The sequence below is a fragment of the Microtus oregoni genome, unplaced genomic scaffold (genome assembly GCF_018167655.1).
Source record: "Microtus oregoni isolate MIOR12 unplaced genomic scaffold, Mior012 000045F_ref0000178, whole genome shotgun sequence".
Taxonomy (NCBI): Eukaryota; Metazoa; Chordata; class Mammalia; order Rodentia; family Cricetidae; genus Microtus; species Microtus oregoni.
This window is the reverse complement of record NW_024543219.1, coordinates 17,649,572-17,671,586: the sequence shown is the minus strand read 5'-3', so window position 1 is coordinate 17,671,586 and position 22,015 is coordinate 17,649,572. Positions and strand designations below refer to the sequence as shown.

General features: G+C 45.0%; 1 protein-coding gene across 30 annotated transcripts in view; it reads right to left on the bottom strand.

Annotated features, from left to right (window-relative positions):
- Kcnma1 (potassium calcium-activated channel subfamily M alpha 1) overlaps positions 1–22,015 on the bottom strand; it is a 729,767-nt gene that overhangs the window by 216,542 nt on the left and 491,210 nt on the right. For all 30 annotated transcript variants that reach the window (XM_041633822.1, XM_041633823.1, XM_041633826.1 and 27 more), the window contains exons 8-10: positions 20,414–20,584; positions 18,766–18,857; positions 2,267–2,377 (exon numbers count right to left, since the gene is read on the bottom strand). In XM_041633822.1, coding sequence (XP_041489756.1) covers positions 2,267–2,377; positions 18,766–18,857; positions 20,414–20,584 — 374 coding nt within the window. The remainder of the gene's footprint in view (positions 1–2,266; positions 2,378–18,765; positions 18,858–20,413; positions 20,585–22,015) is intronic.

Below are 22,015 nucleotides of genomic sequence, written 5' to 3'. Positions count from 1 at the left end.
GAACAAAAGCCCTAACCTTCAGAGAAACCCCCTTCCCTGCAAGAAATAAAAGATTCATATTTAGGTTCACCAATTGTAGACAGAGGCCCACACTGGAGCACTGGACTGAGCTCCCAAGGTCCCAATGAGGAGCGGAAGGAGGGAGAAGATGAGCAAGGAAGTCAGGACCACGAGGGGCGCACCCACCCACTGAGACAGTGGGGCTGATCTATTGGGAGCTCACCAAGGCCAGCTGGACTATGACTGAAAAAGCATGGGATAAAACCGGACTCTCTGAACATGGCGAGCAATGAGGGCTGATGAGAAGCCAAGGACAATGGCACGGGGTTTTGATCCTACTTAATGTTCTGGCTTTGTGGGAGCCTAGCCAGTTTGGATGTTCACCTTCCTAGACATGGACGGAGGGGGGAGGACCTTGGACTTTCCACAGGGCAGGGAACCCTGACTGCTCTTTGGATTGGAGAGGGAGGGGGAGAGGAGTGGGGGGAGGGAAAGAAGGGTGGGAGGTGGGGGAGGGAAATGGGAGGCTGGGAGGAGGCTGAAACTTTTTTTTCTTTTTCTCAATAAAATTAAAAAAAAAGATTCATATTTAGGAGAAGTAAACTCCACTGAAAACAAACCCAGAAGTCTCTGACCTTACAGAAGTTGGAGCCTATATGGTAAAGTATCTTCCTCTTTGTTACCATTAGAAACATCACAGCTATGACATCAGTGTGATTGGTCATTACTTATGTCAACTTGACTGGGCCACTTGGAAGGCCCAGATAAAGGTGATTTCCATGTATGTTTATGAGGGTTCTTTCCCCACAAGATTCACCTTTGAATCTGTGAATTTGTGGAAAGTGAACCTTCCTCCACGTGAGTGGATACCAACCAAACAAAGACCTAAAAGGAAAGGGCAGAGGAAGACCATAGCTTCCCCTTGTCTCCTGCATGCCTATATGCACTATGACATCTTATCCCTTCCACCCTTCTCTGTGGACCAGGGTTTCACATCATTGGCTCCCCTTGTTTCAGGCCTTTGAGCTTTAGACTGAGTCATAACACTAGTGGGGTTTTCAATTTGGAGAAGGTAGAGTATGGGACTTCCCAGTCTCCAGAATTGAGTGAGCTAATGTCTTACCAAGAGTCTTTTTCTATATAGGATGTGTATATCTGTAAGTCAACCGTATAACTCAATCAGGTTTCCTTTCACAATAATAGCTGACATTTATTGAATACTTCCTGCATGCCTAACTGGGCTCTGCACACTTCACATGGATTGATTCATTTCATTCTTACAACAGTCCAAGGAGACAAGAGTATCTCCTCGCTTGTCCATAGACATGGAAGCTGAGGCACGGGGAAGTAACATGCTCAGCCAGTCAGTCCTTGGTTAAGTCAGGATTCAGATTAGACATGTACTTGGCACTATGTCTATGGATTAAATGAAAATCCTTTTATACAGCTTCTGGTATCAGGTGAAATAACAGTGTTAACATGCCTCATACGCTGTGTGATATAGTTAATAACTATCAACTGGATGGGATCGAGAGTCACCTAGGAGACCAACCTCAGAGCATTTATGTGGAGGATTATCTGGATTGAGTTAAGTGAGGTGGAAAGATTCATTCTGAACATGGCGGCACCATCTTTTAGGCTGGTACTAACACGAAAGGAGAAAACAGACCGAGCACCCGCCCCCTGCCCCCCCCTGCATCCATGGCTCATCTGCATGCGGATGCAGTGTGACTGGCTGCCTCATGCTCTCACTGCCATGCTTCCCGTGGAAACCTTGCTTTCTTTGAGTTATTTTGTCAGGTGTTTTTGTCCCAGTGAAATGTAACTCTGTCACCCTGCTTCTTCTCTTGTCTAGCTTGGTCCCTCTGCTGCAGCGGTAAAGTATCCACACAATCGCATCTGTTATCCCACTCCCGCGCTGCAGATGGCCCTGACTGCACAGGGCCACACTGATAAAGGGACGAGAATGGTGACTTGGATCCTAGTGAACTTCCCTGTTCAGTCTTTCAGACAGAAACTCAGATATGGTCCCAGACTATCTCACTGTTTTCAACCCTGGCCTAGGGTGTTGCTTCACCTCCAAGGGTTCTAAATCAAAGTCCACATTCTTATGGAAAACTACCTCTTACCTAAGGAGTCAGCAGGGGTCATGGCTTATTCAACCTCATCTCAATTCTCAACCACCACCATGTCTACCACACCTGTGGGTCCTCAGAGGGAAGCACTTGGCTGGGCAGAGGCTCTACGGACAGCAGTGGGTTCTTACTTGTGAAGAAAGACAATCTCCACGTTGACATCATCCCGGTCCTTGTGCAGAAAGTCCTTCAGGAAGTTAGAGACACTCTCCAGAGTGATGTGGCCACAGACTACAATGTGCCTGTATAGGAGAGGCCAGTTAGTTCCAGCCAGACCCAGGGACACGGCCCCACTTCCTGATCCCTGACAAGGCAGACAGGGTGAGGCAGCTGCAAAAGGATATCTCCACCCTCAGCCCCTGTAAACCCAGTGCCCACACCAGAGGGGCGTGAGGCAAAGCGATGGTGCTAGCAGTTGCTTAGAGGCTCCTGGACAGGAAAAGCATATGGCTGCTCACCTGAGGCTGCACAAAATCCTATTAAAAGCCCAGCGACTTGGCCAAGTGGTTTTACGCATTTAACAATAAGTGACATTATGCTTGTGCTTAAATGCTACATTATCAAGTCCCTTGCAGATTCCTATCGCTCCCTTTCTGCCCACAAAGCGTCCTCCTGGGAGATTTACTGCAGCAGTCCTGGTTTATGACATACAGCTTATCAGGTAATGAGATAACAAATCTTGCTGAAATGATGATTTTGTGTGTAAGAAAGCGGACTTTTATCAGGGTGGCTAATGTGCGGCTTGACATGTTATAGGCTCGGCTGGCCATAAGCAGTAAAAAGGAAATTTTGCATTTTTCTACCATAACTTCTCCAACAATGGAGGCATGTAACACTTTACAGTAAGTGAGCATTACTCAGGGCTAAATGGAGATGAGACGCCCCTGGAATGGGCGATCAAGCTGCCTGCTGTGGCTACTTCCCCAGAAGGCCGCTACCTCAGGGTGCTAAAGACTTCCCCAGAGCCAAACTAATTCACCTGGAGACCCCTGCACTGGGCAGAAGCCAGGGAGACATGAGTGTGGAAATGCTGGCTTTGTTCTAGGGCAGCTCTGACCTCTGTTTCTAGAAACAGCAGCTCATCCCCAGGGAATGAGAGCCTTTTCCAGAACACGAAGACCTGCGGCCTGTCCAACAACTTTCCTTCCTGAAGCAATGCAGCCTTAATGTCAGACTATCCTGGGCTCACTTACATTGGCTTCATAGTGCTCAGTCACAAGACCATGACCTGAGAATTTGCCCCAAGACCAAAAGTGGCTCGGCTATGAAGCTACAAGCACCAGCTTCTAGCAAACACACTGTAGTAAGTAACTCAGCTCACACCACTCTACCCTTCAGGCCGACAACAGTAGAGGGTAGATCTCTAACGTGCTTTAAGACTGGGCCAGGTGGTGAACATGCAATAAGGCGATTTCCCCAGGAAACTTCAGAATGCCCGAGTCCTTTACCCTTTATAATTGCTCTGTTCACATTGTAACGTGGCAGAAAGCTCATTGGCTGGAGGCAACTTATAATAGGAGGTGGTGATGATGGTTTATGCAATGTCCCATTAGACGTCATTACAAGAGTCTGCCCTTTCGTGGCAATTTGGTGCTCGACTAAGTATGTGAGAATAATGCAGTAAACTCACTGGGGAAATGATAATGGTGCAGAACAAAGAGTAAATCAATAATATGCATGATGCAGTTAATAATATTTCCATTATGGACTGTTATTGTTATGGTGGTGCACTTAGCCTGATCAGGCAAGCCATGGTCATCAAGGCAAAAGGGGGTGGGGGGTGTAACATCAGGAGAGACATTGTAACAAATGGCCCTCTCAACAGCATCTACTAGGTTGTGGGTGTCACTTAGCTACTCACCCATATTTTATGCCCAAAGCCCTGTATCACTGACCCCTTCTGACTATAAGACTGTAAAGCACACGGTATATCTGAATTTACGAAACTAACCGACTATTTGGAATTTTACAATTTTTTTATTTTAAAATGTTTCTTGTGATATAAGCATATTTATAGACAAATCATAAGTAGGTATGCATATTCTGAATGAGTTTTATGATTCTGAATTGGCAAGCATGTCTAGAATGTGACTAAGAAAGAGGAATTCCCTCCTGACTTGAACTGTACACAAATGACAGGGTGTTACCTGGTGTGTTCTGTGCACTCTAATATCCTGCATGAAGACATTAGAATGAAGAAAGCACCAACAGAAATCCAACTAGTAGGTATCTCTATAGTTGAAGCTATGTCTTGGATGAAAGAGCAAGCCAGTAAGCAAGAACCCCAGAAACAGGGGCTGGAGAGATGGCTCACAGTTGGAGCACTGGCTGCTCTTCCAGACATCCTGAGTTCAATTCCCAGCAACCACATGGTGGCTCACAACCATCTGTCATGAGATCTGGCACCTTCTTCTGGCCTGCAGGTGTACATGCAGACAGAACACTGTATGCAAAATAAATAAATAAATAAATACATAAAGTGCAAAAAGAACCCCAGTAACCTGTTTTGATGCCAAGGAGAGGATATCTCCGACAAGCTATATATTCCAGTCCATACAAGAAGCTGAGAAGTAAGTCCCACCCCACCAGCCTCTGCATCAGATATTGCAAATTTCAGAGTTCTACACTGGCATATCCCTGGTTATGATTCACAGCCAGACTCGAATGGTGGCTTGAGACAGCTGAACATTCAGCCTTCCTGTTCTGTACACACAGAATGGAGTGAACATCTGACAGCCCCGCCATTGCTGCTCTGAAATCACTCATGCTAGGAGAGATATGTGCCAGTGGAAGTGGGGAGATGAGTACTTTCCCACCCCAACACATCACGCTTAAATGAAAGGTTCAGCCAGCTGATTTATTCAGCCTTAGAAAAAGCCAGTGTTCTATTATTTGAAAGTGTGGCGGGTACATATAAAATATATTCCAATGCAATCAATATTATCCCTTAAGCCTTTAATTAGCTTTCACTTCTCTTCAGAAGTAGACAAATGCTGGCAGGAGAGAGGAAGGGGGAAAAAGATCGACTTTTTTTTTTCATTTGGTGCTGCTGTCCAATATCATGCTAGACAATTGAAAATATATATCTTTTAGCTACAGCATGATTTCTGGGGTGGAGAACAGTCCTTATCAAAAAAGGAAGAAAAAAAATCTTCCTTCAACGTAATTGGTATTTTTGCTCAGAAAAAAAAGGGGGAGGGTTGTCAGGGGGAAGGAGATTGATTGAAAGCAGATTGCCTTTTTGCCCAGGGAGAGTTATTAGGTACATTATCATGGCAACCTTGAAGAAGCCATATTGTTCCAATCTGCCCTGTATCTGATTTGAAGATTTACAGCCTCCCCGTTTTGTGCCAATAATCATTTCCCTCCATTTTGTTTTCCATACAATGGAAGTTATCAGGGAGCCCACATATTGAAAATATTTGAATGTCATCAGAATTGATGGATGGCGAGATGCTGCCTCTTCAGCCCTGTATCATCACTGGAAGATGAGCTTTGGTGTCCTATGTTTGAGGAAGCCTCTGATGCCCTACAGGAGCATGAGAAAAGGAAGGCAAAGGGGAAAGCACTTGGAAATCCCTCCAGCAGTAGTTTTGGGGAGGATATTGTTTCAGAAAGAAAAAAAAACCCACAATATTTCTTCTCCTATCTATTCAAAATATGATTGGAAATATTTTATAATTGAGAACAGAGTACTGGGTCCTTGGAGGCAGTGAATATTCATGGGGTATGTCTGACAAAGGTCAAAAGATCCCTGTCCAGAATGATCTCTGCTGGCTTCCACAACACCTACAGACCTGTTGGGTGAGATTCATACTGTGATGTCAGACACAAGTTAATTAAATAGTCTCAGATGGCTCTCACCAGGCTTCATCTGAGGCGCAACCATTCAGAGTGTTACAGGCACTGTAAAGAGCGCTTGATTCATAAGGTTGTCTCCAAGATTTATTGAGAGAGATAATACAAGGATGTGCCCCTTCAAGGAGCAGTGTCAGGATTTAAAATGGTAGGACTGGGAGATATCTTTACATCAGTACATAGTAGTATGTGGTCCATACAATTTCATCTAATCCTCAACTTCATGTTCTTACCACCAGCATCTCTTTAGACAGCCCCTCTAAAGCTGTTCCTTTGAGATGCATCTCTGATGTCCACAGGAAATAAAAGGAACTGACCCAGGATGCAGTCCAGGTGGGAGACTCCAGGGCTCACAGAGATGAAGCTGATGGGTGAGGATTTGTACCTCTCAGCTTCTGCTCCCTCAAGACAGGCAGGATTGGTTATTGCACGGTAGAGAAGATAGTTTAGGAGTTCTCAGAGGTTCAGAGAGTTATGTCATGGTAACAGGGTGGACAGAAATGAACTTAACATATCACAGTTTCTCAGCATCTCTAGACTAGGCTACACCTGATCAGTTGACCCAGAGGAGTCAAAGAAACAAAAACTAAATAACACAGAAATCACCAACAGCATTGTTCATAGGCTCTAAACCAAGCTTCAACTTTACTCATACAGTCTGACTAGCCAAGGGGCTGCAGAAGTAATGTAAATATCTGTACCAGAGCTTGCTCTCCTGTGAAGCTGAGGACTCTCTCACCAACCCAGGAACCTGAAGGATAACAAAGACATGGCCCATTTACAGCAGAGCTATTTAAGTAGGCCACACTGGGAGGTATCTAAAGCCATTCTTATCTGTCTAAAGCCATTCTTATTTGTGGCTCCCGATATAGACTCTTTGAGCCCAATGCCAATCTTCACGCCTGGATTCTATGTGGCCTGGCCACTTAGGCTGTGAAAGACAGACAACAGACCTAAATCAGTGACCATTTCTATTCCAATCTGATGAGATTGGGGGTGGGACAAAGGTTGATGGAGTTTGATAAACAGATAACTTCTGAGACAAAGGGAACATAAACAGAAGCTAACATAAGCTTAGACAGAAGACCCATCTCAGATGGACAAGGAAATATAAGGAAATATCTTAACTATTAACACACTGGTGCCAAATGGAACTTGGTGGAAGGAAGTAATTTATCCAGTAAATTGATGCCAAGTAAGGGCTCCAAGCAGGGGGTTAATTAAGGATGGGCAGCATAGGGAGGATGTGGAACAGCTAAGGCATCTTGAGGTTGAGCATGATTTTATAATAAAAGACTACTGTAAGACCACAGTGAACTCTCTCAAGGGTAACTGGGATATTACCACTCATTTATGCTATAGGCTCATCATCTCCAAATATTTATGACTGTAATCCTCCTACCACCAGGCACCTCCACCTCGAGAATATGGTTACAGATGTTCTTCCCAGTCACTCTACTTCTGTCGTTATGGTGGGACAGGAAGGCAACTGTTTCTGAGTGAGTGCCAAGCTGTTTCAGAAGTCAATTCCATGCCTGTGTTTTAGAGTGGTCTTATGGCAGGAGGCTTAAGAGGAGGACAGAGTTTTTCAAGGTTTGCATGATGAGGCACCAGAGAGTAACTGAGTAAGTTCAATTCCACGGGAACAAAAATCTGCATACTTTCCACATTTACCAAGTAGTATTTCTGAGAGTCAACAACCTTTGAAACATTCTATATCTCGCTATGACAGGGTGTTGGCAATAGACCTCCATTCACATTTCCAGGTATAGCTTAGGCCTATAGTGCATGCTTAGTCTACTGCCCACGATCATTTAATAAAGAATCAGGTTCAGTCATTTGTGCAAGGTGAGTATCCACCAAAGGCAGAATACCCCCCTCTATTTAATGTCTTTTAAGAAGCAGCAGCATCAAATGTTGTGGAGCGGTCCTTGGCTGGGGACCAAGAGATTGGAGAGCAGGCCTGTGTGACCTGGAGCCAGTCACTATAAAAGAGGAGGCTGCCTCGGTCTCCCCCACCAGACCCTCATGAGTCCCTATGGGAAGGGAGGGTACTAGCTCTCTGCCTATTCTCTCATTCTTGTCATTTTATCTTGTCTAGACGGCTGCAATTGCTTCCTGGTTGATTTCCCTGTTTACTCTCTCCACCTCCCCCAGCCTCCCAAAAGCTGAAGAGCAAAGACTGATGCAAATCTGACCACAATCAGGTCTTCCAAGGTCGGGGACATCTTAGAGCTCCCCTCAGCAGGGCCTTGCACCAGGAAGGTAGTGTAAAATACATGGCTCTGGGCTGTTTATTTTTAAAGATACTATATCCATTTTTACTGGAACAAGTATAAAGAACTTAAAAAACCCATAGCTATCCTGTCACAATAAATCATACAGAGTAAATTGAAAATCCTATACAGCTTTTTCTGAATACATTGCACTCACTTTGTCAAAGAGGCAGATGAAAGGTGGCATGTATTGATCTAGATGTCTCTGTAAAACTATAATATTTATATCAAATACATATGCTAGACTCTCCTCTGTCTTTTTGCTGAGCCTTCTAATCATGCCTTGCTCGTCCCACCTCTCCCCAGCACCTCCCACCATTAGTAGCCCCTGACGTGAGGTGATTGGATTTTAAGTAGAGCTTGGCAAGGAGAATGGGTAGCATTTTATCACACAAGAAGCAGGGCAGTTGGAGACCCAGCAAGCAGCCACACAGTGGTCAGTACCCAAGGATTCTGTTTGTCCTTCTGGGTTGAACTTGAACTTTTCAGGGTGTATATCTTCATGGCTCTCATGCAAACTGGACTTAATCTGCTACGTCATCCAGCCATGTCTTTTGGCTGCTTAGGCAACTGGCCCTGATTTGAGTGGTGTCTTCACTTTAACTCTCTCTTTCTCCGCATGACCCCATTTTAAACATGAAGTAAATCCATCTCCACCTTTTTTTCTTTTTCCTTTACTGATAAACTGTTCCCAAGTGACTGTCTTCACTACGGGGAAAGCTTGTCACCAACCATCAAAGCAAACTGACTCCAGTCTGTGGTCTTTATCTTCCCATCCTACCCCAGGATCTAGTTTAGCATGCATTTGTTTTCAAGATCTATTTGTTGGAAAAAGTATGCTTGACTCGGACATTAGGCCAAAGCAAACACAGTCAACACTAAACAGCAAAATGTAAAAATGGCTGTCCAATTCAGACATTCCAGAAGGCTGAAATCTTCTTCCAGGTGAGTAAGAGGGCAAAAATCGGAAAGAAAACAACACAGTATTTATCAAGCCAACAATCCCAAAGCCTGACCATAACCATTTCCTGTTGAAAGAAAGGGAGGAGAAAAGGAAGAAAAAAAAAAGAGGAAAGGGGGTGAATATCCCAAGGAGACTTAAGCTAAAATGTTCTACTCTTGGCCACATCTACTACTTTGCTAATGAGAAAGGAAGGAAATGTGATCTGCCTCCTGGTGAGAAAGAAAAGAGAGCAACTGTCTTATGCAGCTGTCAACAGGAGTATTACAGAAAAGGCAGTCTGCTTTGCTGTTTCCCTAAATGGAGCAGACAGTGGAGCAAACAGATCTGAACAGCTCAGCAAAGGCACTTTCCTGAATCAGAGCCCCAAGGTCAGGGAGCAGAGCATTGGATGACCCAGCAGAGGAGACTGGGAACCACTTCCCAGGACATTCCACACAAAACTGATGCATTTTGTTGTTTATAGCTGAGAACTAAGCCAGCCTAGAGGATCCACCATTACAAACCATAATGAGATCTACATAATCAGACAGTCACCAGACCAGAGTCAGATGATAGAAAGAATGACGACACCTCTGCCACAGCTTGTAGCCTGCATGGACTATCAGCTCAAGACTTGATAGATCCGGAGAACCTCAGCATAGGCTGGTTCTACCTAGCAAACATATACCATTCCTTCCATCAGCAACAGCTCACTTTTAATCACAGCTGCTTTTTTTTTTAAATCTCTAATCAAGTTTCCACAACCAAGGGAGTCTAATTGCTTCTCAAGTTAACCTTAAGAGTTGAATGAACCATGCTGATGGCAAAATCCAGTGATAAATAACCATGCATTTCTGCTTTCTGGATGACACAGCCCCATCTCTGGCTGCTTTCTGTCCTTCCTGGGAGGTTGCCCTTCAGTTTTCCCTGGATTTTATAAGGTACTCAGGTACTCCAATGGTTAAAAAATTACCTAGTCAGCAAAACTTCATTTCTGCTGCTTACAGTCAGAGAACCCCAAGGGACAGATGCTTTGACCCGTGTTGAAACTCTCATTTAATTTTCACAAGTATCCATTGTTCAAGTATTATCACATCACCACCACTTTGCTGTTTCTTTTCTCCTTTAATTCCTTTCAGAGAGGAGAGTTTGTGTGCATATGTTCATGTGGGTGCCCATGCACGTGGAAGTCAAAGACTAGCATCAAGTGTCTTCCTCAATCACTCCCTCTTATTTTCTGAAACAAGGTCTCTCTTTCACTGAACTTGGAGCTCAGGGTTTGGTTAGGCCAGATGGCTAGTGAATTCCTAGGATCCACCCATCTCAGACTCCCCGGCTCTGGGAGTCCTTTGTCTGAATTTTAAAATATAGGTTCTAGGGATCCAACTCAGTACTTTATGCTTGCATAGCAAACATGCTACCAACTGAGCCATCGTCTCCAGTCCCAGGCAGCTTTATTAAGTCACTGCACAAGAGTGAGGCTCTCACAAATTACACCTTATCAGCTCTCTGCACTCATTCACCTTGGACTCAGCCACCCTTTGCCATTTTAAATGACGCAGGTTGCCTTTGATCTGCCTTCCTCCATCTCAGATGGCTTCCTGTCCTGATGCCATTTCCCCCTTTACCTCAAAGAAGATTTACCTCCCTCTACCTGCTGCTGCACCTGGACAAACACAGGGCAAGAGGGGAGAAGACTGATCCAGAGAGAAGCTAGCCTTACCCTTGGGGAATGTAGTGAGAGAATGGATCCAAACACATAAACAGTGTATATGTTTTTCTTTGCAAAGGGTTTTGATATGCAAGGTGTGCTCCCATCTCTCTCCCTAACACTCTTGGGAAATCATGCATCCTATTCCGTCATCACATGCTGCAGGCCGGGATTGACTTTGTCACCGTGATAATTAACCTGATACATGTTCCCCTTATCTCCCACTACACCCAAAAGTGCAGCCTCAAACAGCCATTCTCAACACACATACTAACAGTCCCCAAAATGAGCTGGTTCCAATTGGAATTTTTCTACATGACTGGGGCCAAAGGCTACCTGGACAACCAGTCTGCTCAATTTCAGTTGGGCAGTAAACAAGTCACATGGGTTTTCTCACACTTAAACAAAGGAGCTGTGTTAGGTGGTCTTGCCCAACTGCAGGCTGATGAGGTGCCTTGAGGTAAACAGGTCTAAGCTAGTATGCTCAGTAGGTGCACATACTGCATGCATTTCTATCCAGGCTATTTTCCACTTATCATGGGTTTATCAGGATGCAACACCATCTGAAGTTGGCGAGCATCTGTATTGGCATCCGCCTCACTGAATGATAGTATCCACAACTCCTGGAGGACTTGGGAGGAGCCACAGACTCTAAAGACTGCTGAGGCATGATACATCCGAGCAGAACACTTGTACTTCCTAGGAAGAAGCAGATTTCCAGGTTCCAGGTCCCCTGCCCCAAATCTCTCTGCAACCCCCTTTTCTAGGGCCCCTTGTAGATCTGTAAGATTTTAGGCACACTGGTTTTCTGCTGTTACCTCTGCCCTAAACAGCGCCAGTGAGTACATTCAACAATCTGAGTTATAACATGCTTTAGGAAAACTCTTTGTAACGGGCTCGTGCCTTCGTGATTATTTCACACCTTCATGATTTTATTGTACAAAATTCCTGCCAAAAGAGCATCTCAAAGGGATGATGTCCCTGCACAATCAAGCTCCCATTCAGCTGGATCCTTGGGTAGTTCTGACTGTACAAAGTCTCACACACCGCCCAGGAGAATAGCAATCACATCTCCTCCTCATTCTGCTCACCACAGAGCCCAGCACAGTTAATAATTGTTGAGCCAGTGTGTTGGAATGGGTGTTTTCCTAAATCTGTTTGATATGCAAGCTGGCATGACCCTTTGGCATCAGTGACAAGCATCATAGCCCTTAGAGTGGTATACATGTGTCTCTGATCTGCCTCCACTTCCACTCACTGAAATGGCACAGAGGAAGGAGAGAGGATGACTTTTACTGAGAACTGGTACCCACATTCAGAGCAAGTCTCCACGGTTGTGGGAGCGGGAGCAAGCCATTGCCATGCAATATCAGTACTGTCTCAATCCTGACAGCAACAGAATCAGATTTCCACAACTTTCACGCTGCATTGGGTTCTATAATACTTTAATGCGAAGAGACACTGGACTTGGCCAGTTAGAAAGTTTGTTGTTTTACTTTCAGGGCATAGTGACAGCAGTGGTGGAATGAACCCCAAATCTATGAGGAACTGCCTGCCACAGCTCTGGAAAGACTTCTATCAGAATGACTGGCATGGCAGGAAGACAGAAAATAGGGTGCAACTTAGTCTCGGATGCTTACATTTGCTCCTGGGATTCTCAGTCTACCCAGCAAGGACTCATTCCATCAAACATGATGCTGAGCAGAAAGAATCATTGGGGATTATAATTAGAAAAGTCATAATCAGGACTCCTTTGTAAATGGAAGCAAGAATATTTGAAAGCAAAAGTCTAAGCTTGAATATGGCTTTTTTTTCCCCTTTCTTCTCCCCCCCCCCCCCCCCCGGTACTCAGTTCATCTCCCACCTACATTTCTATTCTTGTTTGGAGAACAATAGGTGGAACATTCTGCTAAGTGTGCTGAAGGGAAGAAAGACAGCAGGGAAGGGGGCAGGGGAAGCCTTCATCCCATCAGCATTACCAGGAGATTGACTGACTATGCAGTCAAGTCTCTTCTCGGGAGACATGCGAGTTTGAAAGGGACTGAAGATGTGGCTTAGAGGAATCCAAAGCAGATGCCAAGGAAGAAGCGTCACATCCACACCCACCAAGACCCCTGCCATTGGAAGGACTTCCTGGCACACTACATCATGCGAGCCATCTAACGACAAATGCATTGGATCTGCCTCTTGGTACCCAGTTTCAGAAGTCACCAGGGGTCATTTTCCCCAAGTATGAGGGCAATCTCATTTCTTTTTCTTTTTCCCCCTGTTCCCCAAAAAGTTTAATGCTAATCAAAGCAGAATGCTGAATCAGTTCAAGATGGGCTGTCAACTTGAATTATCTATTTGTCTTCCTATTTACTGTATCTGTCTGTCTGCAATTCTTTGTATCTTCATGAAAATCAGTTATTAGGGCCCATGTTTCCTTCTGACTAGAATCGCTACCAGATGAACCTTCCTGGTGATATGTTGATGATTTGCTAATTTATGGTTTTTAAAATCCAGGAATCCTAAGATATTGCTGGGGAGTCACGTGGGCTACGAGAGGAGAGTGCTCAATGGCTTTCTTGACAAGGGATCAAAGATTGTGTAAAATACAAGACTTCAGTCCCATTTCAAGCTGAGCGATGTCTGAGATAGAGAAATAGTAAATGACATCTTATAAGAAACATCCCTCCTGAGAGCAGCCCGCCCCTCGCAGCCATGGGAGAAGCGAGAGTGAGCTTCACCGGAGATCCAAGTAAACAGGAAAGGAAAGCAGGCCTGTGGCATCAGGCCATCTTAACACTACATGAATCAATCCAAACCCCACTCCTGCACACTGGAGGCCAGGCCTGAGAGCAGCCATAGCACTGTTGGAAGATTCTCCGGGAACTGAGGCAGGTTTTAAAGTTTTCAGGCTGAACTATCCAACCATTAAGGTGGCAAGATAGCATGGAGCTTGAGAGAGAGTAGCAGGGCTGTGGTGTCGCTGGAGGGTTTAATGGCTGTGCTGGAATGTGTCTCTCCGGGATGCCAGGCTCAGAGAGCAGGCACTCAATAAACACATCTGAAACAAAAATCGCAAAGGTATGACACGTGGTGACTCTCTTTCAGGCAAGGGTAGACCACAGAGGGGGTAAACTAAATGAATCTTTCTAAATAAAGAACCACATTCTGGACTTTTAGTGCTTGGTTCGCTAAAGTATGACCTGGAACCACTGTGGGAAAAACCTGGAGGTAGGGAGAATGTAGAAAGGAAGCCAGTGTTGATCCAAAATGTGCAGAGGCAGACGGAAACACAGAGCAGGGTCTTAGGAAGGGGAAAGAAACTTAGGGAGAAGAGCCTGGACATAGCTAAACTAGGGCCCGATCATAAGAAACCAGAAGATGCATGCAGCCCTGAGCCTCCTGGGCAGACAGCAGTGACAGGCGAGTTGGAGACTGAGAAGGAGATACAGTTATTCTCTGCATCCTTGGAGCATTGGGTCCAGATGAGGATAGAAAATACGGTCCCAGGTGCACTTGGTCTTTTTAAATAAATTCACTGTTCTCTCCTGGAAACCATGAGTGAGGTCACAGATCTCAAAATGGTCCAACTTACTGATGTCAAAATTTGCCCAATGAAACATGTAGCACTGACACTCTATACATGGCCTTCTTGCAATGGAGCAAGGTATGGGTTTGACTGTAATAACCATGCCCCACTCTAGAATGGGGATGTCACCATTTAGGTTTTTCTTCCATGCTAACCTTTGGTTTCCTTCTCCCCTTTTGTTTACCCTTATCTTTTTCTCTCTACATGTTCTCTCTACGTTTGGCTACCAAAAATCTGTGGAGCCTTCTAAACCTGTCCTGTCCTCTCTCTCCCAAACACTTGGGCCAGGACTGCCTCAATTTGGGGCCAATAAAGCCACATCATGGGAAATACAAGGCTTAGATGGCTCCCCAGCTGTGCTGTCTCTATCCAGGGGTTACGGCTGATGGATTCCTCTCTGTGGCCAATTATTTTCCATGGCCCTTGGCCATATGACCTTGGACCATGATCTTGTCAGTTCTCATAAACTAACCAGGAGTAGAATGCATTACACTCAGAGAGGAAACCTCTGGGGGAAAACTGCAAGAGGCTGTGGGAGAAAACAGACAGTAAACCAAGGCCCCCAAGGCCATGGGAGTCTCAGGGTCCCCCAGGCCTCCATCGCCTCTGAGCTCCTCTCATTGTACATGAAGGGAAGGCAGATGAGGCCAAGGCCAGGTGGAGGCAGGCTAGCCTGTAGGAGGCCACTATACCAAGTAAGATTTAGAATCTCGATCCAAGAAGCTAATTGTCTCTAATATTTCCAACTTTCTTGGTCACTGTTTGAACCCTTCAGTGGTTAACACTCAAGTCTCTACTCTTAACACTCCTGAGTAAGCTACATGGCAGCTGGCACAGTTATAGGTATCCAGACCTAGTGCTAGGATGGGTGACTGGGGTGGCTCAGGAAAAGGCTTTGCCAGGCCCTTGATTCCATGTGGATGGGGAGGAAGTTTTGCCAGTCACATTGATTAAAACTCACAAGAAAGCGCCAAGAACCCTCCATATTCTACAATATCCCACATGTAGCTATTTTACCCTCCAAGCCCTAAGTTTCTCCACCTTACTTATTTATTACTTAAATAAATAATGTTCTTACTTAATAGAATTACTCAAATCAAGACACTTACAATTTTATTCTGAACAATCTTTGAATTTCAGACTTTTGTGTCTCTGCAGTTTAGAATCATACGTTACCTTCAGTTGTCTGACAAGTTAACGTGTTGTTATGAGTGGTTACTTCTGGATAAAATATGTACACACCGAAAGAGCTCTTGACTCTGTGAACACGGAAGCTGTTTTCTGGGCATTGCTGAACTCAGTCCTGGGAGTGGCATGCGTGCATGCGTGGATGGGGACAGCACATGCATTTCTGTGTGCACCAAGACTCAAAGGGCTGCCTGCTATTTTAAGAGTCTAAACTCCGGCTCTCAACAAAGTTAAGCCCTTTCCTTTCGCAAATGCATTTAATTTTATCTGGAAACTTTTTGACGTTCGAAATAGAACAACTGTAGTTTCTCATTATGTTTGCTGCCAGAATCCATGCTTCGTTGCTCAAGTAAAGAGCTTATATTGCTAATTACTACCACATGCCCATATCCCAAGCGAAAGGAAACTTATTGATTCTGACAGCCCATTCTCTCAACACTGAATTCCAAATGAAAACTCAAATTTTGGCCAAACATAACATTTCATCAATCTTGTTCTACTGACTGGAAAAACAACATCAAACAAAGGGGTGCTAATGGCCCTTTATTACCGTTCCTTTCCCAAGCCTATATTTTCTGATGAAAGATCTAAGTGACCAAGGGCTTCTTTAAACTACTTGGTAATTAGCTTTTGAACCAGGAAACAATGCATAAAGTAAAGGGACCAGACCCGGTGTGGTGTTGATGACAGGACATACCCTATATCCTGCAGGGTCCAGGGACATTGGAGACCCAAGGAGAACATTAAAAGCACAATGCATTTTCATAAAGGGGCAAGAAAAAAGGGAAGAGGGAACCAGGCTAAAACAGTGATAAATGATTACAGAGCCAGAATGTGACTGCAGGAGCGCTGTGATCTGCAGCCCCCAGCAGGTGGGGTTGTGTGTGAACACGCCAGACTTTAAACCTCACCAGATCAGACCATGGCAGGGCACTGAGTACTGGTCTCGGGACCTCATTTGGACCACCCATCAACAAAATCTGTTAGGCAACAGCCCTAGAAGAAAGAAAGAGAAAGAAGAAGGAGAACGAAGAGGAAGAGGAGGAGGGGGGGAGGAGGAGGAGGAGGAGGAGGAGGAGGAGGAGGAGGAGGAGGAGGAGAAGAAGAAGAAGAAGAAGAAGAAGAAGAAGAAGAAGAAGAAGAAGAAGAAGAAGAAGAAAGCGAAAAAAAGAAAATATTCCCACCTGGAATGAGAGTCAAGAAATACTTTCAACTTAGGTTTCAAAGCCACTGATTTTATTGACTTCATTGGGGACAGGGATAAAGAGATGCTGGCTGAGACCAGTGCGCTGGGACAGCTATAATGAGGGCCTGGAACTCTCAGAATGTCTTCTACATTACAAAGACCTGTCCATATCTCAAAGGCACACCGGATTAGGAAACTGTTTTCCTCTTGGTTTAAGATAAATGACAGAGCGAGAATCTTTGGGCTTATTTGGCCTTTTTGAACTAACCAATGGCCCAGACATCCAGACAGCTTAGTTCTAACCTCATCCAAGACTGTTAAGATAATAGGAAGGGGAAAAGCCTATGGAGGGAGATGGGGAGACACACCGCCTTCCTGAGAAGATGCCAACTGGCCTCCTTTCCCAATGTCCTTTGTGTCTATGAGAGGAAACTGCTGTCCTGTTGGTAGTTCAAGGAAATGAGCCCTTTCTCCACCTCCTCATTTTCTGAAGAGAGGACTGGACACCTGAGCTCAGGATGCGTTGGACAGCAATCATAGAGAAGCTCCCTGAGCTCCATCCAGCAGGGCCAACTGTCAAGATGGAAGGGGCAGCCATGTGTATGTGTGTGTGTGTGGGGGGGGGGGGTATTTCCTATAGGCCGTTGTAGTTCTCTTAAACACCAAACTAAGCTAATCATGTGGCAATAAGTAAGAATTATTAACAAGGTAAAAGAGCTCCATGATGGGGGACACAGCATGGGCACGAGTGGGGCAGTTTTCCACACTTTAATACAGATGTGGATGGCAGGGTCTGCCATGTAGGCCAGTGCACATTCCTCTAGGTGTGCACAGGATCTGTGCCATTCCATTCTATGCATGTCATATTCTGAAATAAAAGCAAAGCCGAATGGCTCTCTGAAAGCTTTCAACGCAAGTACTTGCTGACTTTTGGAGATGGTTGCAGCCAGCCCATCCTCCCACCAACACCCCTCTGTTGAGATGGTCCTCTGGCAGAGGATCAAGAGAATAAGGTCCTGGCATCGGCATTAGAATAAAACTTTTAGTCCATACTGGATGCATGCCCTGATATTGATACTGACATAGTGACCTGGGCACAAACAAATTGTTCCCAAAGAAGGAAAGCTTCCTCTCTGGGAAATCCAGCATGCCTGTGGCACCTGGACACCACAAGTGTTAACACTCCCTGCCCTGGAGGCATTTCCCCTGTGCAGTGAGACCTTTTAACACACAAGTGGGGAAATCACTATTTCAGAGAAAACGTTTCCTGGTGGTCATGGGCATTCCATAGGGCAGACAGGCCAGGCCTTCCCTATGCTGTAGTTCTAGCCCACATTAGTGCACATGTCAAATCTACCAGGGGATGATGCCACCTCAGTTGGAGGGACCAGAGTTCGATCATGTCACCAGCTCATGAGAAGAGCTTAGTGTATATATTAAGGATGATGAGGGTAGAAAATACAGTTCAGGCTGCACATGGACCCCTTTAAATAAATTCACCGTTATCTCTTGGAGAATATAAATGGCCACTAGATGTCAAGAGGGTCCAACCATCTTCTGTGCTCTGAAACCCTGGTGGTGCAGAATGTACACCCTCCCTCATTGAAGAAGTGGGCAGGGCAGGGGAGGGGCATGATCCCATGCTGCAGGCACAGGGCTCTTCAGGTCAATCAAGCACATCTCCTATGATGCAACTGACTTACTTTCTGCCTCCATGTTTGTTAAAAGTTCCGCCGAATTTATTCCGATTCAGGATGAGAGCAGCAATTTCGGGCACGTAGCGGGCAAACATTGCCTACATGCATGAGACAAAGAAACAAGAGCCAAACAGAAAAGGCATGCAGACAGGCTCCTACGCCGCGGAGGCCGCGAAACCTCTTGGCATACTTACTTTCTTCCACTAACCGCGCTATACGAGCCCCCGTATTTCTTGCGGTTTCCTATTAACTCTATGATTTCAGGGACGTAGCTGGCAAACATGGCCTAAGGAGAAGAGGGGAGACAGAAGAGAGACTAAAAAGACAGGCCAAAGAAAGGGTGACATTTTCAGAAGGGGGAATACTAAGATCTGAAAACACAAAAGGATTAGACCTGTAAAGGCGCATATTCATGTGTCGGACTATACAAAAGTAACAGGACAAAGGGGAATGTTCCTGGAAATGCACAGGATGGAACAAACAGAAGTCAGCCTAGAGGACTAGAAAACAACAAACCACAGTCAAAAAAAAAAAAATAAAGGAGACAAGAGTAAATGAGTTGATGTCTTCTTTCTGAAGAAAAGTAGCTAAGAGGCTTGCAGACTTGTGAAAGCACACGCCTGCACACACACACACGCAAACACTGACATGCATGGATGGACAGACATAAGTGCATATGCACAAGCACTCAGTCATACGTGCACACACACACACACACAGGTGCATATACACACACGCACGCTCACAGGCATACAAACATAGGCACCCATGCACATGCATGCATATAATAATGTCAGAAAAGCCCTTCCAAATAACACACAAAGCGGAATACTTTTATGGGTGGCTAAAGACACTGAGCACTAAAAGAGGATTAAAAATAAACATATTCATTTAAAATGACTAAAAAGCATAAGAGGTCAATTATGGAAATCATACAAGAGGAGAGGATAGCAAGGAGACATGAAACTGCCATGTTTTGCCCAACCAAGACTGTCCTGTGGCTGGATAATGGGGTTTCCTACTCTACAGGCCCTGCAGAAATGGTGTTAATGTCCACCACCACACACGTTTATATACATTTTCAAAATGTGTATGTCCTATGCATACAGAACAGAGAGAAATGTATGCATCACTTCATATAAATGTGTGTGTGGTGCACATATGCGACAACTGCTTGTGGACTATAATCTTAATCGCTTACCTCATCTGAAGAAAAGTGATCATACTTTATTATGAGCTACTCTGAAAGACAAACTGCAGCAACTGCCAATATGCTGCCTGGAAACTCCCTGGAGTTCCATCGTATGCGGTGGCCTCTTAATACATAGGGACCAGGGAAGTCAGTTTTGAGGAGATAAAGGGAGTAGGCTTTGAACATAGTCAGGTTATTACTATAGTGACATTTCCTAAATGAGGGGACCCTGCTCTTTAGGGCAGGTGCCAGCCACAGTGCTTGCTGGAAGTCTGAGAAGGGAACTCTTGAAACCGCCATCTGTCTGCAGAGTCTGGACAGCAACTCCCAGAGTCAGCAGCAGCAACCGTATCTGAATCCCGCTACTAAAGTACACTCTCATTTATTAATGGCATCTATCTCTTAAGACAATTAGGTTTGTTCCTAGCTATGTGGCTGTCCCCAATGAGGACAATATGCCTGGGTCTAAGGGACAAACATAACACTACAGAAATGCACAATGAAATCACCATGGGGCTTGGATTTAGCTTGCCTGGTTGCATAAAGGCAGTTACTTGCTTCCAGTGCAGAACACAAAGCCTAAAGAAGTGGGTAGTAGCAAATATGAATCGCCATTAAAATGGACATAATAAGAAAGAGGGTTGTTTTACCAGTCCCCCGAGGATGAAGAAGACCATGAAGAGACGTCCAAGCGTAGTTTTGGCATAAACATCCCCATAGCCCACTGTAGACATTGTGACCATGAGTAAGTAGACACATTCCCAGTATGTCAGTGCCTGGTTGTTTTGGAAATTTTCCCATGGGTCCCCTGAATTCTCCACCTGCAGCAAGAGGAGGTTGGGAAGAGAAAAGAAACCCATCAGAAGTCTGTATGTTCTGTATATGGGAACCAGGAAGCCCGGGAGCTCCAGAGGGCTCTTTTTACATAAGTGTCCTCTTCTCAGTATAGGTGAGACTGTGCCAGCCTGTGCTAGCCACCCTCAGTTGGTATCACAGAAGAGGAAGTAGCAACAGGCAATGTCCTCTGAATCGGGCATCAAGGAGAGGAGATGGGGAGGAACTTCACATTCTGAAATTCTGATGCTCTGCTCCCTTTACAGCATCCCCTTTAAGGCAGATGTGAGACGGCTCTTTCAGCATCTCCCCCTGGGAATTCCTGATGTACTAGACCTTCCACAAGGGCTCTACACTTTTTTTCATCATTTTAACTAAGGAAATCAGACCTGACTCAGGATCTGCCTGATCCCCAAACATCATCCCCACTTTTGAGGCTGCAATCGCTTTCTCTGCAGAAGCCCCACTGGCAATTCTGCACTTCCAGCTTGGGAACCTTCCTCTGGAATAAGAGGAACTGCACCCACAGAATCTCTAGACTAACCGCCCTGCAGACTTTCTCAGGAAAGGGCCAACAATCAGGTCAGCTAGGGCTGCAGAGTTCCTGAGGTCTGCACAGCTACTAGGCCGGGCCCTGTGAGTGTAGCAGGGACCCACCAGGGAGCAGGGAGTGGGTGTTAGCAGGACCTGGGGGAGTGCAGACTGTTCTTAGCATTGGGCTTCAGCAAGAATTAGGATGTCACCAGTATAAATAGTTGGGTAGGGACTGGAAAGGTAGTTTATTAGTTAATAACACATATTGCTCTTACAGAGGACTGGATCTCAGAGCCCAGCATTTGCTTCTAGCAGCTTGCAATCACCTGTAACCATAGCTCTTCCTAGATTTAAATACGTAAAGTCCTCTTCTTGCTTCCATGAGCACACCCACACATCTGCACATGTCTCTACACAGACACACAGGCATGCACGTAATTAAAAATAAATCTATGTGTTTTTAAAACGTTGTGTAAAATCCCCAATTATCTCGTTTAGCAGCTGATGGAAACAAAGTCGTTCATTTCAAGTTTTGTAGTCTGATGGGGCTCCTTCCAGGTGTAACAGTTTAAGTGCATGTGAAATATGTATTTAATAGTAACTATGCTCTCTGAAATCATCCCGGGGAGGGAGTAGAGTGTCAGGGTTGGACTTAGTAATAGCATTCAAAGAATCATAAAAAAAGTAATAATAATAATAAAATAAATGAATAAATAAAATAAAAACCATAGGCAGGTTGAAACAACTTGACATGTCATCAAGCAAATGCAAAATTCTGGAGAGAGAAGGACACATCCAGGGATCTGAATTTGTTGTTTACAAAGAGCTGTGTGCTTCATACTTTGAGCTTTGGTGCTCGACTTTTTCTCGGTGTTTGGTGTGGA